The 19239-nt window shown below is 39.2% G+C and overlaps 1 protein-coding gene across 3 annotated transcripts in view; it reads left to right on the top strand.

Annotated features, from left to right (window-relative positions):
• SMARCC1 (SWI/SNF related BAF chromatin remodeling complex subunit C1) overlaps positions 1–19239 on the top strand; it is a 172706-nt gene that overhangs the window by 102650 nt on the left and 50817 nt on the right. For all 3 annotated transcript variants that reach the window (XM_025884852.2, XM_025884851.2, XM_025884853.2), the window contains exons 20-21: positions 1058–1316; positions 2403–2564. In XM_025884852.2, coding sequence (XP_025740637.1) covers positions 1058–1316; positions 2403–2564 — 421 coding nt within the window. The remainder of the gene's footprint in view (positions 1–1057; positions 1317–2402; positions 2565–19239) is intronic.

The following is a 19239-nucleotide window of genomic DNA, read 5'->3' as shown; positions in this document are numbered from 1 at the left end:
AATTTACTTAATAAACTTGGAAAGAACCATCTCACAAGCTCATCTCACAGTGTAGATCTGCAAATCAGGCTCTAGAGCAGGATTTTTCAGCCTCCTGCAATCCACATTTGGGCCAGATTTTTGTTGTGGTGGCTCTTCTTACGTGTATTGTACAGTGTTTAACAGCATCCGGGGCCTCTACCCACTAGATGCTAGTAGCACCTCCCCAAAAATGTCCCCAAAGAGGCAGAATTGCCCCTGGTTGAGAATCATGTAGGAATAGCAACTTTGATCAACTACTGAATACATTCTTTTTCTCCAATTAATTCCTTGATTTTCTTCATAACATTCTGTTCCTCTCCCCCTTGGACACTGCTTTTACTTTTTTTTGAAAGTTTTTCAGCATTTTTCTCTGACAGATTATGAATTTTTAAATTGGAAATTTATACACTTTATAAATTTTAGTACCAGTTTCTTAATTTCTAACAAAAAAGGCTTGGAGTTTGAATGGGATTGTGTTGAACCTGTTACTCAGTGTGGAGAGAGTTGACATCTTAATATTGAGACTGCTGATGGATGAACATGGTGTAGCTCTTAATTTATTTAGATCTTTAATTTCTCTCAGCGTGCTTTATGTTTTCCAGCATGTTGATCTTACACATTCTTTATTATAATTATTCCTAGGTATTTCATTTTTGTTGTATTTTAAATACTTTTTTCCAATTTAAAACTTTTCATTGAAATAAAATTGAGTTTTTCTATTCCACGTCTGTCCTGTGACTTTGCTAAACCTTTTAGTTTTAGTATCTTTTTGTACATTTCTTTGGGTTTTCTATATAAACAATTGTGTGTATTAATGAAAGACAGTTATTCTCCCTTTTATATATGTATGCTTTTTATTTATTTTGCCGATTGAGATTTAATACAATTAGGAAAGCAGTCAAATCTACCTATTTTCTTATGGACTGTATAATCATTTTCATTATTTTTTTAAAAATCCGTGTAAAGAACAGTCACAGGCTTCTGATATTGTTACATATTACCTGATACTAAAGCTCCTGGTTTTTTTCTGTTGTAGGCCCTGGAGATGTATAAGGATGATTGGAACAAAGTGTCAGAGCATGTTGGAAGTCGTACTCAGGATGAATGCATCCTCCACTTTCTGAGGCTTCCTATTGAGGACCCATACCTTGAGAATTCGGATGCTTCCTTGGGGCCCCTGGCCTACCAGCCTGTCCCTTTCAGTCAGTCAGGAAACCCAGTCATGAGCACTGTTGCTTTTTTGGCATCTGTGGTGGACCCTCGCGTGGCATCTGCTGCAGCAAAAGCAGCTTTGGGTATGGACTTTCCTGAACCATGTAGCCAACGTAGTAGTTTCAGATAATGGTTTAATACTTTCCTTCATATACAAGTTGTTTCAGATTTAAGTGTTATCAGCTGCTATGTTCATTTGAGTTATATAGCAGAAAATCAGACATTACCCCTTTATGTTATATTTAAAAATACTATAATATTTTTTTTTAAGATTTTATTTATTTGAGAGAATGCATGCACAAGCGGGGCGTTGCAGGGGAGAGGGAGAGGGAGGAGCAGACTCCACATTGAGCTGGGAGCCTGACTCGGGGCTCGATCCCGAGACTCTGAGATCGTGACCTGAGCCGAAGTCAGATGCCCAACCAACTAAACCACCCAGGCACCCCTAAAATATAATAGTTTTAAAATTAAGAGCATTTATTAAGAATGGGAGGGGCAAAACAGAATTTTTGTGGTATATTTTGTGATTCATTTGGACTTTGACCTAACTAGCAAAAGAACAATTTAACATTGTTTGATTTTATTATAATTAGAACTTTCTCATGCTGTAAAACCCTTTCTTGGATTTCTGGTTGTTTAATCCTTGTTTGCTTTATTATCAATCTAGCCTGCAGAGTTAGATTAAGTTTGGGCAGAAATTTTTTTTTTAAAGATTTTATTTATTTATTTGAGAGAGCGAGAATGAGAGATAGAGAGCACATGAGAGGGGGGAGGGTCAGAGGGAGAAGCAGACTCCCTGCCGAGCAGGGAACCTGATGCGGGACTCGATCCCGGGACCTGATCATGACCTGAGCCGAAAGCGGTCGCTTAACCAACTGAGCCACCCAGGCGCCCTGGGCAGAAATTTTGATTGTTACTAATGGAAATTTAGAAATCTCTGTTCGTACAGCAGAGTACTGTGACATGTAAGTTAAAACATAGAACCATAGAATTGCATTAGTGTACATTACTGTCTCATTTGGCGTTCTTGTTTTGCTGGGATAGATAAGACTGAGTCCCCAGAAAAGTCACTATGCAAGACCCTATGTGTTGGATTTCCTAGTGATTTACATTAAAGCACATATTTTTGCAAAACCAGGTCACACTATTCCATTTTTACTCTTGAACAGAGGAGTTTTCTCGGGTCCGAGAGGAAGTGCCACTGGAATTGGTCGAAGCTCATGTCAAGAAAGTGCAAGAAGCAGCACGGGCTTCTGGGAAAGTGGATCCCACCTATGGCCTGGAGAGCAGCTGCATTGCAGGCACAGGACCTGATGAGCCAGAGAAACTTGGTGAGTTATAGCTGTCCCCAAGGACAGGACTAATAGATGTCGTAATTTCCTATCAGCTTGCTAAAATAATTGGGCCTGTTTGCATTTAAAAGTAAGAACAATGGGGGCACCTGGGTGGCTCAGTCGTTAAGCGTCTGCCTTCGGCTCAGGTCATGATCCTGGGGTCCTGGGATCGAGCCCCGCGTCGGGCTCCTGCTCAGCGGGAAGCCTGCTTCTCCCTCCCCCACTCCTCCTGCTTGTGTTCCCTCTCTTGCTGTGTCTCTGTCAAATAAATAAATAAAATCTTAAAAAAAAAAAAGTAAGAACGATGATTACTATCAACTTGTCCCTTAAGATTAGTGTATGATTTTTTTTCTCTTATCCCTTCCTTTTATGATAGAATTTAAAGGTTGTCTGAGAGCTGTTAATAACATCACAGTTGTGAAGTATCTGATGCCAATTTTTAAGATTTATTTATTTAAGTAATCTCTACACCCAACTGGGGCTCATAATCAAGACCCCGAGATCAAGAGTCACACGTTCCACTGACTGAGCCAGCCAGGTGCCCTGTGATGCCTATTTTTAGATCTAGGTTTTGAGCATGTGAACATAGGAATACTGGAAGGACTTACATGATTATTTTCATTTATATGTTGCTGGATAGGTTTAAGTTCGTTGTTTTTTTGTTTTTAATTGAGGTAAAATTCTTACAAAATTCTCTATTTTTTTTAAAGATTTATTTATTTATTTATTTGAGAGAGAGAGAATGAGAGACAGAGAGCACAAGAGGGAAGAGGGTCAGAGGGAGAAGCAGACTCCCCGCTGAGCAGGGATCCCGATGCGGGACTCAATCCCGGGACTCCAGGATCATGACCCGAGCTGAAGGCAGTCGCTTAACCAACTGAGCCACCCAGGCGCCCTAAAATTCTCTATTTTAATCACTTAAAGGTATACAGTCTAGTAGCTTCTAGTACATTCACAGTGTTGTGCATCCATCACCACTAACTCCAGAACACTTTGATCACCCCAAAAGATAATCCCATACCAGTTAAGCAGGTATTTCCCATTTCTTCTCTCCTCAGCCCTAGTAACCACTAATCTGCTTTCTGCCAGTGTGGATTTGCCTATATTCTATACATTTCCTGTAAATAGAATCATGCAGTATGCGGGCTTTTGTGTCTGACTTCTTTCACTTAGCATAAGGTTTTCAAAGTTCATCCATTTGTAGTATAAAATCACTACTTTATGCCTTTCTGTGCTGAATAATACTCTTTCAGTGGATAATACCACATTTTACTTCTCCGTTCATCAGTTCATGTATATTTGTATTGTTTCCATTTTTTCATTATTATGAACATTGAGGTGCAGGATGTTGTGTGAACATAGGTTTTTCAATTCTCTGTACCTAGGAGTGGGATTACTGGATCAACTGGTAATTTTATGTTTAGCTTTTCGAGAAACTAGTCAACTTTTTCTGTAGTGGTTCTACCATTTTATGTTTTCACCAGCAACGTATGAATGTTCTGACTTCCACATCCTCACCAACATTTGTTCCCCCACCTCCGCTTTTAAAAAAAATGCAACTGGGGTGTTTATGAAGTGGTTTTCATTTTCATTCAGTTTGGGGAGTATTGCCATCTTAACAATATGAAGTCTTTCAATCCTTGAACACAGGATGTCTTTCCATTTATTTAGATCTTCCTTAATTTAAGCATTGTTTTGAAATTTTTAGTCTTGCAGTTCTTGGCGCCTGTATTACATTTCCTTTAGTTAAATTTATTCCTTTGTATTTTATTCTTTTGAATGCTTTTGTAAGTGAAATTACTTTCCTGATCTTAAGAGGAAAGCATTTCATTATTAAGTATGACGTTAGCTGCTGGATTTTCCTACATTTCTTTTACCAAGTTTAGGGAAATTCCCTCTATACATAATTTGTTGAATGTTTTTATCCTGAAAAGATGTTGCAGTTTGCCAACTGCTTTTTCTGTATCAATTGAGATAACCATGTGGTGTTTTTACTTTTTTTTTTAAATACGTTGTATTAATTGATTCTTGCCTGTTGAACCACTCTTGCAGTCCTGGGATAAATCCCACTTGATTGATTATGGGAATATTCCACGTAATACTCTATTGGATTTAGTTTGCTTCTAGTATTTCGTTGAGGATTTTTGCATCCGTATTCATAAGGGACATTTATTGAGTATTTTTCATTTTTTGTGATAACTTTATCTGGTTTGATGTCAGAGTAGTACTGACCTCTAAGAATGAGTTAGGAATTGTTCTTTATTTTTTTGAAGAGTTTGAAAATTATTGATGTTTATTCTTCCTTCCTTCCTTCCTTCCGTGCAGAATGATGGTTTTATTAAAGCATGGGTGTTATTGGATTTTTTTCTCTGTCGGTTCCTGTGATTCTTGGTCAAGGGGCTTTGAAGAATGGAGAGGTAGACCAGACAGAGTGGTGGGCAGCAAAGCAAGGTTTATTGAGCGATAACAAAGTGATAGTACAAAGTTCCCGAGGAGGGAGGGGATTTGAGAGGGTTGCCCTGTGCTCATTCTTCTATACATGTTTGCTGGAATTCACATAGGAAGCCATCAAGTCCTGATTTTTAATATTTTTTAAAGAACTGATTTAATCTGTTTACTTGTTCCAAGTCTGTTTAGGTTTTCTATTTCTCTTTGAGTCAGTTTTGGTAGTGTGCATATCTTTCTAGAAATTTGTCCATTTCATGTACATTGTCTCATTTGTTGGTACCACACACACACACACACACACACACACACACACACAAATCATAACAACCAAAAGTGGAAACAATTCAAATGTCTATCAGCTGCTGAATGGATAAACAATGTGGTATTACAATGGGAATATTATTCAACCATAAAATAGAATGAAGTACTGACATATGCGACCTCATGGATCATCCTTGAAAACATGGTAGGTGGGGTAAAAAAAACAGTGAGAAGAGACAATATATTATTTAATTCCAATTATATGAAATATAAACAGGCAGATTTATAGAAAGTAGATTAATGGTTGCTTAAGGCTAGGAGGAACAGGCAAAAGGGAATAATAGCTAAAGAGTATGGGATTTCTGTTTGAGATGATCGAAAGGTTTTAAAATTTACTGTGGTCATGGTTGCATGTATCTGTGAATATCTAGCTGTACCCTTTTAATGGGTTGGTTGTATGGTATATGAATTATATCTCAGTAAAGCTATTTTTTAAAAAAGTTTATAATGTCTTTTTACATTGTACCTTTTTATTTCTATAAGGTTGGTAGTAGTGTCCCCATTTTCATTCCTGATTTTAGTAATTTGGTCCACTCTTTTTTTTTTTTCCCTTCATCAATCTAGATAAAGACTTACCAGTTTTACCGACTTTGGATTTCAGTGATTCTGTTGTTTTTCTATTCTCTAAGTTATCTCCACTGTAATCTTTATTCTTTCCTTTTGCTTGTTGTTGCCAGTTTCCTTTTCTTTCCTTTTTTTTTTTTTTTTTTAATTTTTTTTTTTTAACCTTTTTTTTTTTTTAAAGATTTATTTTAGAGAGGTTGGGAGGTAGGGAAAGGAGAGGGAAAGAATCTCAAGCATACTGCCCTCTGAGCATGGAGCCCACCGTGGGGCTCGATTCCACGACCCTGAGATCACGATCTGAGCAGAGATCATGGCCTGAGCCAAAATCAAGAGTCAGATGCTCAACGAGCTGAGCCACACAGGTGCCCCTAAGTTTGGTCTGCATTTTAATATTTCCTTACTTTGGAGGATGGGATATTAATTTGAGATCTTTCTTCTTTATTATAATGTTGACTTCTATAGCTATATAAATTTCCCTCTCAGTACTCCTTTTACTGTGTTCTGTAAATTTAGACATATTTTATTTTTGTTTTAATTCTTCTCAAAGTATTTTATAATTTCCTTTTTGGTTTCTTCTTTGACCCATGGGTGGTTTTAAGAGTGTGTTGTTTAGTATATACCAATTAGTGATTTTTTTTTAGATTTTCTTCTGTTACCAGTTTCTAATTTCATTCCATTGTATTCAGAAAAGATAATTTGTGTGGTTTCTATCTTTTAAAATTTTTTGAGACTTGTTTTGTTGTCTAATATATTAGCCTGGTGAATATTCCTTTTGTATTCTATTGTTGAATGGCATCGTCTGTGTATGTTTGGTCTGGCTGGTTTATAGTGTTCAAGTTGTCTGTCATTTTTCTAGTTGGTCTATCCTTCACTGAGAGTGATGTCTTGAAATTTCCAACTATTATTGTTGAACGATCTATATTTCTTCCTTCAGTTCTGTCTGGTTTTGCTTCATATATTTTGTTAGTTGCATACATCTTTATAATTGTTCTTTCTCACGAATTGGCCTTTTTATCATTATATAACATCTTTCGTTTTCTCTCTAACCTTTTTTTGCCTGAAAGTCTCTTCTATCTCATATTAGGATACCACTCCAGCTCTCTTTTGGTTACTGTGTTTGCATCGGATATCTTTTTTCCATTAATTTACTCTTCAGTCTGTTTGTGTCTTTGGATCTAAGATAGGTCTCTTATAGACAGCATATTTTTTTGTTGGATTTTAGGATTTTGCAGACTTAGTTTGTACTTTTGGGTCTGCCCTGAATAGCTATAGCACTTTCAAAATTATTTGCCTTCGTTAGCTCTGAGTTCTCTCGTGTGGCACGAAAGTGATGGTTAGGTACTCCCTATAACGTACTGTATAGTTAGGTTAGTTTGTGATATTGGACAGATGACATTTTTGCTGTTAAGGACTTTTGATTATTTTTATTTAATTTATTATGAAGAGGAGTAAATTTTAGGAGTAGCTTCATAAGCAATACCTGGCTTCTGGCAAGTGTTCCTATATGTTAAAAGAGGCTAATTTTCACACCAGGGTAAAATATTTTATATACAATTATCAGTAGTGTATTCCCAACATTTCTTACATTGTTCATTAATTTTTTCTTTTCATTATGAAATAATTTCTGATGAATAACTCAAGCTAAAGGTTTCTTGCTGTCACCTTGCCTAATTCCATCTCTAAGTTGTATACAGTTTATTAACTATGCTTCAACTGCAGTCATTTTATTTTTGTCTCTTTCATTCTTATAGAATAAAGGGTATGTGAAGTAAAAAGTAAAACTGCCAGGCAGTACTCCACAGATGATACCCTCTGACCTCCTGGTGCTCTGTTCTGGGTGGTTTGAGTAGATACCAGTGAGGTCTCTTCAAGCAAAAAACCTTCTGATTTTCATTAGGTTGCACAGGTCCTACCCCTCTTGTGGCCTTTGCTTTCTTAAAAGTGTCAATCTAGCAGTTTCATTTTGCAGATATATCTGGAAACAGATTAATCAAAACTCTCACTTTTAGCCCTCAAAGCAAATTATTGACCTGTTCTTAACAGAGTATCCATAGTATTTCTTAGTTTGAAAGCTCACTTATTTTTCTTAGATGGATCCCCAAATTAGCAAGCCCAGCCACATCCGTCTTGCTTTTTATTGATTCTGCGCCACCAGGCAGTGCCCAGCTCAGGCAGGGGAAGCCTGGGCCTATTGAATGCCTGGGAAATGTCTTACTTTCATCTACTTTTTGTGGTTTTGGTTCATTTTGCAGGGTCTTTGGTTCCCTGTGGTCATGGAATTGAAAAGGGTTGGCACCACCTTCTTAGTTTGATTCAAAGAAGTTTCTGGACTTTGTAAAATCAGGGGAAAATTTCTACATGTAAATCTGTTTTTAAAATTTTGGTAGGTGATACCATAGAGCATCAGGGGTTAAGAAACAGGTTGCAAACTTAGCCATTTCTAATTTAGCAGGACAAAAACAAAATCTAGCGACTTCAGTCTTGTGGGGTCCTTTTTCTGACTCAGTAGTGAATGTATGGTTTCCGCAGTGTGCAAAGCTTGGATCTGACTGCCGCAGGAAGCACTGGAGGCGGCAGGGCGTGAATCTTTGAATGGCACGGAAAGTAATCTTCATTCATAGTAGCTGGAAATAGCCTATCAGAAAACCTCTCTGAAGTGCAGTGGATACTCAGTAATTGCAGCCACAGAATTTGGGCCCTTTTACCATTTAATAAGGGCAAAGGAAAATACCAGTATAGTGTGAATATTTTGGAATGAGTTGTAAATAGAATTGTAACTTAATGCTGGCCTGTGATAGTTAATGGGATTTATGTTGCGCTGTGACTGATAGAATAAATTAGGAGACAGCAATGGTTCTTGCTGTGGAATTGGCTCAGCAAAATTGTGATGTGAAGGCAACAGTGTACCTCCTTTCCTTGTGAGCCACCTTCCGGATAGGGAGTTCAAGGAAAGGAGGTATCGATTTTACATTTATTTATTTAGTTAGTTTTAAGATTTCATTTGTTTATTTGACAGAGAGAGACACAGCAAGAGAGGGAACACAAGCAGGGGGAGTGGGAGAGGGAGAAGCAGGCTTCCCGCAGAACAGGGAGCCCGATGTGGGGCTCGATCCCAGGACTCTGGGATCATGACCTGAGCCGAAGGCAGATGCCTAGTGACTGAGCCACCCAGGCGCCCCTCGATTTTACATTTAAACTGACACTTGATATAACAAAATAGTGCCACTGATTTCAAATGGAATGATGTAGGATTTTCCTTATCAAAATCCCGTACTTGAATGGGAAGTTCATATACTTTTTATTGTGATACTTAATTTACTATGTTGTCCATGTTAACTTATGTGTATTAACAATGGTAAAATGATAATACAGGAAAAAATAAATAAGTTTCCTTGTGAAATACAGGACTCCTTTTGGGTTTCTCTCATTGACCTATCTAACTTTTCATTGTGGGTTTGGAATGTGGGGAGTATTTGGTAAAATCTGAAGCACCTCTTATTTTCATTTTAGGAGACTTCTAGGAATTGAGGAAATGAGTGCTCACTTCTAGAAGGGGCTTGTCATTTAACTCTAGTCGTTCACCAGTATGTACTGACTTCTCTAAATCTGTATGGTTTTTTGTTTTTGTTTGGCCAGAGACCATTCTGGGAATAGAAAAAATACTGATATTTGAGACCTCTTGCATTTAACTAAAAATATTACCAGGTTTTATTTGCCCGGTTATAAGGGACAGTGAGGGAAGAAATGAAATGAAAAGAATTTTTAAACATTTTTCAGAAGTCGTTGGAAATCAGCATTTCTTTTTGACACATTATATAGGGGTTTTCTGACTGGTCCTTTGAAGTTTTTTTCCTGGATAATCCTTTGGAGGAAGTGGCTTTGCTTTTATTGTAAAACCAAGGAAACTAAGTTTTATTGGGTTACATAGGCTTGTGAGAATCTGGTTTAAATTTTGAACCTAAATCTCTGGTCCTAAAGCTCAACCTCTTTTTATTGTAGCATGCTGCCAGAAGTTAAAAATGTGTTGGTATGTCTGTATTTCTCATTCAATGAACAAGGATCATTTAAGACCTTAGCTCCATTGTACTGTCCTGCCTTATATCCTGTGGTATATGTAGTAGGAAGAGACCCAGGTCCTCTTGAAAATCTGTAGGAGCTACATAAGGAGACAGGCAAATGTACCCGGGAGAACAACCGGATGATTCATCTCCATGAGATCAAGCGCTGAGAACCACGCCAAAATTTAGAGTGATTCAGTGTACGGGCCTACACCACAAAAGCATTCTTGAATGGGAGGTCAGTCTTAAACTAGACTTTTTTCTTTTAACTCGTAGGGATAAATAAGACTGTAAATGGTGTTGTTACCATGTCATTTCATTGTGTCTTAGGTGCTAGGGTACTGGTGACCAAAACACCAAAACTCCTGCCTGCAAGGATTGTATAGTATATTTTCAAGGTAGAAGATGAAATATATGATACATAAAACTTAGATTGTGTAAATTAAGTATAAATATGTAGAAATAGTATGTTGGCTGGTAAGTGGTATGGTGAAAATTAAAGCAGGATTAGGAAGATAAGCGTGAAGTGTAAGGAATTGGCAATTTTCAAAGGTGAGGGAATATGTTGCCAAGAAAGTGGCATTTGAGCAAAGATGTAAATGAGGCAAATGAAGGAGTCGTCAGACATCTAAGGTTAGAGTGCTGTAGGCATTGGAGCAACCATTGTACAGGCCCCTAGACAGGAGCCGCCTGGCATAGTTGAGGACTAGCAAGGGGAGATCATGGACAAGTAGCTGGATTGCATGGTAGAGGCTTTCATGGGAGATGGTGAGGGGCTTATGGGCCATTGTAAAGTTTTAATTTTTACTCTGGGTGAGATGGAGCCAATGGGGGGGGTGGCTTTGACCAAAAGAGTGTCAGGAGTGCCTATATTTTAAAACTCATTCTATTAGATTGAGAATATCACCCGTCTAGGAGTTGTTAAATTGATTTATTTTTCAGAGAACTTATGTAATATATTTGAATATCAAAGATATTTTTTTTTTACCATATCACAAAAGCTTTTATTAAACACTTGTTAAATTTTTCTTTACTTGAACTGGAGACTAAACAAAACATTCTTTCTGATAACCTGTTTACTTGTAGTCAAACATACCGAAAATACTGATATGATAGCACAGTGAGATGTAGGTTCAACTTTGCTGTATCTATCTAATAATCTAAATGAATGATTTTTATTTTGATTTTGGTGAACTGTTTCAAAGTAAGTTGTAAACATCATGAGTCTTTGCACCCTAGACAATTCAGCACGCATCATCTTATAGGAATAAGGACATTCTCCTATATAAGTATCACAGTGTAGTGTATCTTAGTCCCTTTGGAGGCCAGCAGCCCTTCCTTCCCCAGGGAATTGGAATGTATGTGCATATTCAAGGGTCTGTCGAAGACTGATCTCAAGTATTAGTTTTATTTATTTAACTTTTTGCCTCTGAGTAAATTTACTGTCTGTATCTTAATTTTGGTTTAGAGAAGTTTGAAAGATTAAGTTAATCGATGCTTATTCCTTACAGTTGACTGTGTATGCTCTAGGGCCATTGAATTACAAGTAAAATGTTCAGAGAAGATTCTTCTATTTTAATGAGTGGATTGTCCACTGAGCTCCTTAATACCCTGTGGAATATGGGACTGCAAAGAGTATATCTTGAGCCATTCGTCCCAGCTCTGTGTAGAAGAGCCCAATTAGTCACTTCTGGTTTTCAGGAAGGTTAAAAACTAGTCTCTAGTCCTTCAGGAGATTAAGAAGAGCATCCTGACAATAATGTTGAAAGGGTCACTTTCTAGGAACAGGAAACCCAGAAGTGACTATTCCAGTTCTTGCCTCAGATACTATTCATCGCTTATAATAGCTTCATTCTTCTCATCACGAGGATTTCCATAACATTTTAAAAAATCAGGCACTTCTAGAACACCATGTGTGAAAACATGCCAGCCTGGTGAACCTAAGCAAACAGTGGAACAGTATTTAAAATGGGACTTATATCAATGTAGAGTGGCTTCTCTCTTCTCTTTGTCAATATTCTACTTGAAGGGCTCTTAGATTTCAAGAGGCAGAGAAGGATAGAGTCACTTTTCTAAGCAGCTCATAATTGGACATTTTAACCTCTAAGGACTGGCTAATGCTGGCTGGGATTTAAGTGACTTGCCTCATGACCCATATTTATTGAATGGTAGGATACGTTTTTTTAGGAAGAAATTGGCTTCCATTATGTAATATAATTATGTAATGCCTTGTGGGGACTTTTATCAAATTAGGCCTTTTGTTTACTTGATAGAGATCTCTTGCTATGGGCTACTATGTGTGAGAAATAAGTAATACCCTCTATTCAGGGCACCTGGGTGGCTCAGTCTTGGTTAAGCATCCAACTCTTTTTTTTTTTTTTTAAAGATTTTATTTATTTATTTGACAGAGAGACACAGTGAGAGAGGGAACACAAGCAGGGGGAGTGGGAGTGGGAGAGGGAGAAGCAGGCTTCCCGCGGAGCAGGGAGCCCGACGCGGGGCATGACCTGAGCCGAAGGCAGACACTTAACGACTGAGCCACCCAGGCGCCCCAAGCATCCAACTCTTGATTTCAGCTCGGGTCATGATCCCAGGGTCGTGAGATGGAGCCCCATGCTCCGCAGGTAGTCTGCTTCTGTCCTTCTCCCTCTCCCTCTGCCCTCATCTCGCTCGCACACACTCTCTCAAATAAATAAATAAATAAATCTTTTTTTTAAAAAGCAGTACCCTCTATTAGTAATTCAGTGTTCAAGGATTGGAGACATAGTGAAGCATAGATATATATATAGTATTAATTGTTCAAGGAGGACTGGGTATGGGAAGTGCTATAAGAGTTAGCTCAAAGGGTCATGTAAGTTTGGGCTGAGGAAGATTTTACAAAGAAAAGATTTGAGCTGAACGATGAAAGGGAGGTTTAGGATGTCACTGAGCCAGATTGGAGCAAGTATTTGGTTCTGCAGAACAATGTGAACAGAGGCACAGAGATAGTAATGGAGGGTTTTGCAGAGAGGGTGGGACACAAACCAGCTTAGCTGCAACCCAGAGTTCAGATAAGGACATGGAGTGATCAGATGCACAGCTAGATGGGAGCAGAGTCACAGAGGGTGATGCAGGCTGGGACTGTATATTGGCAGCTCCGCATAACGCTTGAACTGTACTACAGGGAATGATATGGTCCATTTCCCAAAGCGTTGAGTGAGTTCCTACCATGGGCCTTACTCTGTTCTCTGTTCCCTGAAAAGACACAAATTATTGGACTAGCAGCTCTCAAACTTTTTTATTCTCAGGACTTCTTTGTGCTCTTTAAAAATAATGAGGAACCCAAAATGCTTTAATTTATTTGAATTATATCTGTTGATACTTACTGTATCTGAAATTAAAACAGAAACTTTCAAACTAAAACAATACACAGGTGCACGTTCCTGTAGGTGACTTCATCATGCGTCATGCAGCCTCTGGAAAGCCACGCTGCACACTTGGGGGAGAGGAGAGTGGAAAGGCAAATAACATCTTTGTGTTGTTATAAAAATAGTTTTGACCTTGGGGACGTTTCTGCCACAGAGGGTAGGGGTGGTACCTGAACCACACTTTGTGAATTACTGAATTAAACACTTGGCCTTGAAGAATATTCAGTTAGGGTGGGGAGACATTATAAGAAGTAGGTAGGAAAGGTGGGCAGAAAAGAAGGAAGGGAGGGAGGAAGACAAAAGACAAATATGGTTATAGATAGAGGCACAGGTGAAGAAAACAGTTATGCTTGGGTCAGTTAGGGATGATTTCACAGAGGAGGTAATCTTTTAAACAATGAGAAAAGGAACATGTGTGGCATATTCTGGAGATAGTACCAGGAGTCTGTGGGGAGCAGGTACTGTGACCAAGTGCAGCTGTAGTAGATGTGTGTGCGTGGGGGCGTGATTCTGCAGGGCTTTTACCTTGTGGAAGTGAACAAGTTGCCAGGGAAGAGAAATAACAGGATTCAGTCTGTTTTAGAAAGTCCCTGCAGACAGTTTACAGATGACATGCAGGAAATGGAAGAGTTCCTACCGCATATCATAGTTCTTTTCCAGGAAGCATCATTACTTATTTATAACCCACTTTATTATTTTTGCAAGCATTTTGTTCTCTCCTCCAAGCTACCTTTCCCAGTTCTTTCAGCTCTTAGGGGATGGTTTCTAGATCGCCTCATTCTGGTTTTGCTGGCACTGTTATCACTAAACTGAAAAGCACTTGGTTGCAGAAGCTAGGAGAAAGGTGCGGTGCCCATGGAGGACAGTGTTCTGGCCTGGTGGGTGGGAAGAGATAGAAGCTCAGCTCTCTAAGAAGAGTGAAAGAGACACACAGCTAAAGTAGGTTTGGGGGCACGGGGCAACTGTGGAGGCGGAGGCCCGGCGTCATTTGGGGGATCAGTGTTGCATCTGTGGGAGACATTGCATTTCCTGTTTCTAGTCTCTGAAGGTGTTGTTATCTCGTTTGCCTCTCAGCCTTGGTTGAGATTCATTCAAAAGTCCAGTAGGTGTATAGATACTTATCTGTTGCTACATAGTCATTTACCATAAAGTTGGTGGCTTAAAACCAGGTATATTTTTGTCTCGTTGCTTCTGTGAGTCAGAAGTTTGTATGCAGCCTAACAGGGTCCTCTGATTAGCATATCACGAGGCTGCCCTCAAGGTGGTGGCTGGGTTGTGTTCTCATCTACTGAAGAATCCACCTCCATGTTCACTCCTGTTGTCAGAATTAGTTTATTTCTATTTGTAGAACTGAAGGCTCCAGCTCCTTGCTGGCTGTTAGCTGGAAGCTGCCCTCAACTACCAGAGGCCACCCACTGTTCTTCACCATCCACGCTTCCCCACCGTGGCAGCTTGCTGCATCAGGCCTGCAAGGAAGGTCTCTAGAGTGAGTGTAGTAAAGACAGGGCTTTGTATAAATGAACATTCCATCACCTTTCCCTTATTCTTTTGGCTAGAAACAAATCACAGGTGCTGCTAACACTCAGGGGAAGGGGAGTGTACAAGGACATGAAAACCACGAGTCAAGGATCAGTGGGGCCACTCTAGAATCTCACCACCTTAGTAGCCATTCTCCTGGGTTCTGGTCACATCCCCTGTTTGTCATTGTCCCTCAATTCCCAATATTAAAGTTAAAACCTTAAGAGTTAGAGATCTCCACAGTATCTGTATTCATAAGCAGGACTGTCACAGCATGAATTTTCTGTCACAAGGTTCAGCAAACATTTTCTGTAAAGAGCCACATGATAAAAATTTCAGGCTTCTGCAAACGGGACAGTCTCTGTCATAACTACTCAGCTCTGCCTTGGTAGTGCAAAAGCAACCATAGACCCTCTTTAAACAAACGAGTGTGGCTGCGTTGTATTGAAATTGTATTTACAAAAATAGGCAGCAGGGCTGTAGTTGCTGACCCCTAGTCAGTCAGATCAGTCAGCTATCTCTGACCCATTAGTAAGGGCAGGTGATTTACGATGGGCCCTTTAAAGGAAAGACAAAAGTCACATGGAGAGGAAAAGTCACAGATGGCCTATCAGATTGGGAAGGACCTTTGGAAGTTCAGGGCAGAATGAGAGCCCTCTGTTGGTGTCACTGAGGCAATGCCAACGGCCATGGCAAGAGCTCATGTTAGTAGAGATAGGACTTGGGTCCAGTCAACTGAATTTGCTAATAACAATATTGTTGAGCACTTATACGAGTCAGTTATTAGCATTTTGCATGAAATAATTTGTTTAATCGTTAGCATTGCACTTACGAGGTAGGTACTATCATTATTCTCCTCTTATAGATAAGCAGACTGGGGCATCTGTCAGCTAAGTAGCTTTCCACGGTCACTTCGGCCGGTAAATTCGGGGACAGGATTTGAACGTAGACAGTCTGGATCCAGAACTCACCTACTTCTAGAGCAGGGGCTAGGAAATTTTGGTTCTTAGACAAAGTCCAGGTTGTCACCTCCTTTTATCTAGCCCAGAATATATAAGAATAGTTTCTACATTTTTAAATGGTTGGAAAAAATCAAACGAAAAATACTATGTTGTGACACATACAAATTATAGGACATTCACGTTTCAGTGTCTGTAAAGTTTAATTGAAACACAGCCACACTTCAGTCCCAGGCTGCTTTAACGGCTTATCTTACCCTGCTGTGGCAGAACTGAGTCGTGGCAGCTAAGACTCAACGCGGCCTGCAAAGCTGAGAATAGCTATTCTCTGCCCTTTGCAGAGCCCTGTTCTCCAGCATAAGGTCTGACTATGAGCCATGATTCTGATATTTTCCCCTGGCTTACCAGGCATTCTTCTCATAGCTCAGTTATGTGTCCAAGGATTTTGTACTTTCTCCTCCTTTGTATGTTTGGCATAACTTTTTTTTTTTTATTCATTCTAGTATCTTCTTCATTTATCTCCACAGACATGGGTCAGACCACACATTTGTAGGGAAGGATTCTCAACCGTCTAATTTATACGACATCAACAAGACGATATGGCATATGGGAAGGGCTGCAGCCTCTTAAGCGTTTACACTTCCAACCAGAATTCAGACCAAAGAGAAGCTGTTGTTTTGTGTTTCTTTTTCCAAGAAGATGTCTAAAAGCAGCTTGAAAAAATGTTTTGTAGGCTAGAAACCACTTTACATACTCCTCCACATGGCATCTTGAGGAACACACAACTCCTAATTAACTCTTAATAGACATCTCATTAAAGGGCTGAGCACTGGCCACAGGTTTCTTCTCCTTAACTCTACCATCATCATATGAATAGGTATTAATATCATGTAACTATTCATCATGGACTCATAGCTAATTAAAAGAGTTAATATCAAATGTGACTTGCCTTATAATAGAGTGAGTGTGTGATCTCTTTAGAATGTGGAACTATAGGTTGTGGGTCATCATTTAAAAGCAGATTATCTTAAAAAAAAAATACTGCATTCCTCCCACATAATACTTACTCTGTAATTAAGCTGACACAGCAAAGGTAGCCTAAGGCCCATTCAGTTAACAGTAACTTGTGAAGTTAGGGGTTTTTTTTAAACCCCATCTGTATTTGGTTTTTGTTCAGATTTCTTCATTTTTATATCTTAATGTGTCTTAATGCATGCTGCATATTTCATCTGAAGTAAGAATTAGAGCATTACATTAGAGCAGTAATGTTCATCTCTGTTTCTCCTTTATCCTCTCACTTTCTAACCGCCAGCATGGAGAATCCTAAATTTTGAAATACTGTTCTACTGCTTTCTAAGTAACTTTTTTTTTTTAAAGATTTTATTTATTTATTTGAGAGAGAGAATGAGAGACAGAGAGCATGAGAGGGGGGAGGGTGAGAAGGAGAAGCAGACTCTGCTGAGCAGGGAGCCCGATGTGGGACTCGATCCTGGGACTCCAGGATCATGATCTGAGCCGAAGGCAGTCGCTTAACCAACTGAGCCACCCAGGCGCCCCTGCTTTCTAAGTAACCTTTATTACAAAGAAAGACGTACTGAATATGTTAGGTGTAATTTTGTTTGTTTTTAAACTTTATCAAACATGGTTTATTTAGACTTCTGAACTGTTTTACTTACTCTTAGGTGTTCGGGGCATATTACATTGTCCAGGTCAGCACAGTTCATTTATTTCCACTGCTGTGAAATAGGCTGTTGTGTGATTGTAACCCACTTTAATCATCTGTTTGTCTGTTACTGGATGGGCAGTTGGGGTTGTTCTGTTTGTTCCGTCTCAAACATACATGTCCAGTCTTGTACATACCTCACCGGCCCCCTCTGCAGGGTTTCACTGAGATGCGGCACTCCTCCAAGTGTGCTTAGTGGACCGGTTGTCACATTGAGACAGGAGTTGGCATCACTCAGCCCTCCGTTTAAATTGGTTGTTACTTTTTCGTAAGGTGAATTTTTTGGTAGAGGAAAGTTAGAGCATTGAATATTTTGAACATTGAAGCTTGATCATTCTTGTGTAACTTCTTATTTTGTTGTGGACTAATCCTGTGCATTGTAGGGTTTTAGGAAATTCTAGTTTTTTCCCCAAAGTGAGTGTATCAGTTGACACTTGGACCATAACACTCAATCATACACTTCCTAGTGTTAGGCTCTGTGGATGTAGTGGGTGTAAAATGACATTCCATTGTGGTTTTATTTTATTTTTTTAAAGATTTTATTTATTTGAGAGAGAGAGAGCATAAGCAGGGGCAGTGGCAGAGGGTGAGGGAGAAGCAGATTGTCTGTGGAGCAGGGAGCCCGATGTAGGGCTCCATCCCGGGGCTCAATCCCGGGACTCCTGGGATCATGACCTGAGCCAAAGACAGACGCTTAATGGACTGAGCCACCCAGGTGCTCCTCCATTGTGGTTTTAAATTATGGTTCTCTGCAACTTAATTTGAGTATCTTCTGTTTACTGGTCATACAGACATCATTCTGTAACACAACTACTTTGTCTTTTGCTCACTTTTTAATGGTTCTTATGGTTTGCTTTATAAATCTGATACACTGCTCCAGTTGCCTGTGTTTTCTCCTGTTTGGTTACTTGTTCTTTCTTTTGGGCATCTTTTAATGAAAAGTCCTTGATTAATCAAGAGTGAAGTTGGGGCTCCTGGGTGGCCCAGTCCATTAAGCGACCGACTCTCTTGATTTCGGCTCAGGTCATGATCTCGGGGTTGTGGGATCAAGCCCCACATCAGGCTCTGTGCTGAGCGTGGAGTCTGCTTGAGATTCTTTCCTTCTCTCCGCTCCTCCCCCCACTCACGTTCTTTCTCTCTCAAGCAAACAAATAAATAAAATCTAATTTTAAAAAATAATAGAGTGAAGTTAGTCCTTTATGATTAGCACTTTTTGTGTTGTGTTGGAAATATTCAAGTTTTGTTTTTTTCACGGGTCTTTATCTAGAATTGGTTTTTAACATGGGGAAAGTGGTTGTTTCTGTATGTTAATTGTATAGCTAACCACCTTGCCCTGTGATTATTTCTAGTAACTTTTTGGCAGATTCTTTCAGGTATACAGTTTTATTCTCTACAATCAAACTGCTTGCTTCATTTTCTTAATTGACTACTTTGGGGTACAACCACTCTGGCAGCATTAAAGGGACATGGTAATACTGTTACCCATGTCGTGCTCTTGATTTTGGAGGAGATACTGTAGGCATCTCTCCAGGAAGGATGACATTTGTTGTATGATTATTGATAACAGTCTTCTGGGGGCTCAGGAAGTTCCCTTGTATCCTTGGTTTTCCAGGAGCTTGTCATGAAAGATACTGAGCCTTATCAGATACTTCATGGGTATGATTAAATAAGTCT

The sequence above is a fragment of the Callorhinus ursinus genome, unplaced genomic scaffold (genome assembly GCF_003265705.2).
Source record: "Callorhinus ursinus isolate GAN/ISIS: 27379988/994484 unplaced genomic scaffold, GSC_fseal_2.0 scaffold15, whole genome shotgun sequence".
In the NCBI taxonomy this organism is placed as follows: Eukaryota; Metazoa; Chordata; class Mammalia; order Carnivora; family Otariidae; genus Callorhinus; species Callorhinus ursinus.
This window is presented reverse-complemented; position numbering and strand designations above follow the sequence as displayed.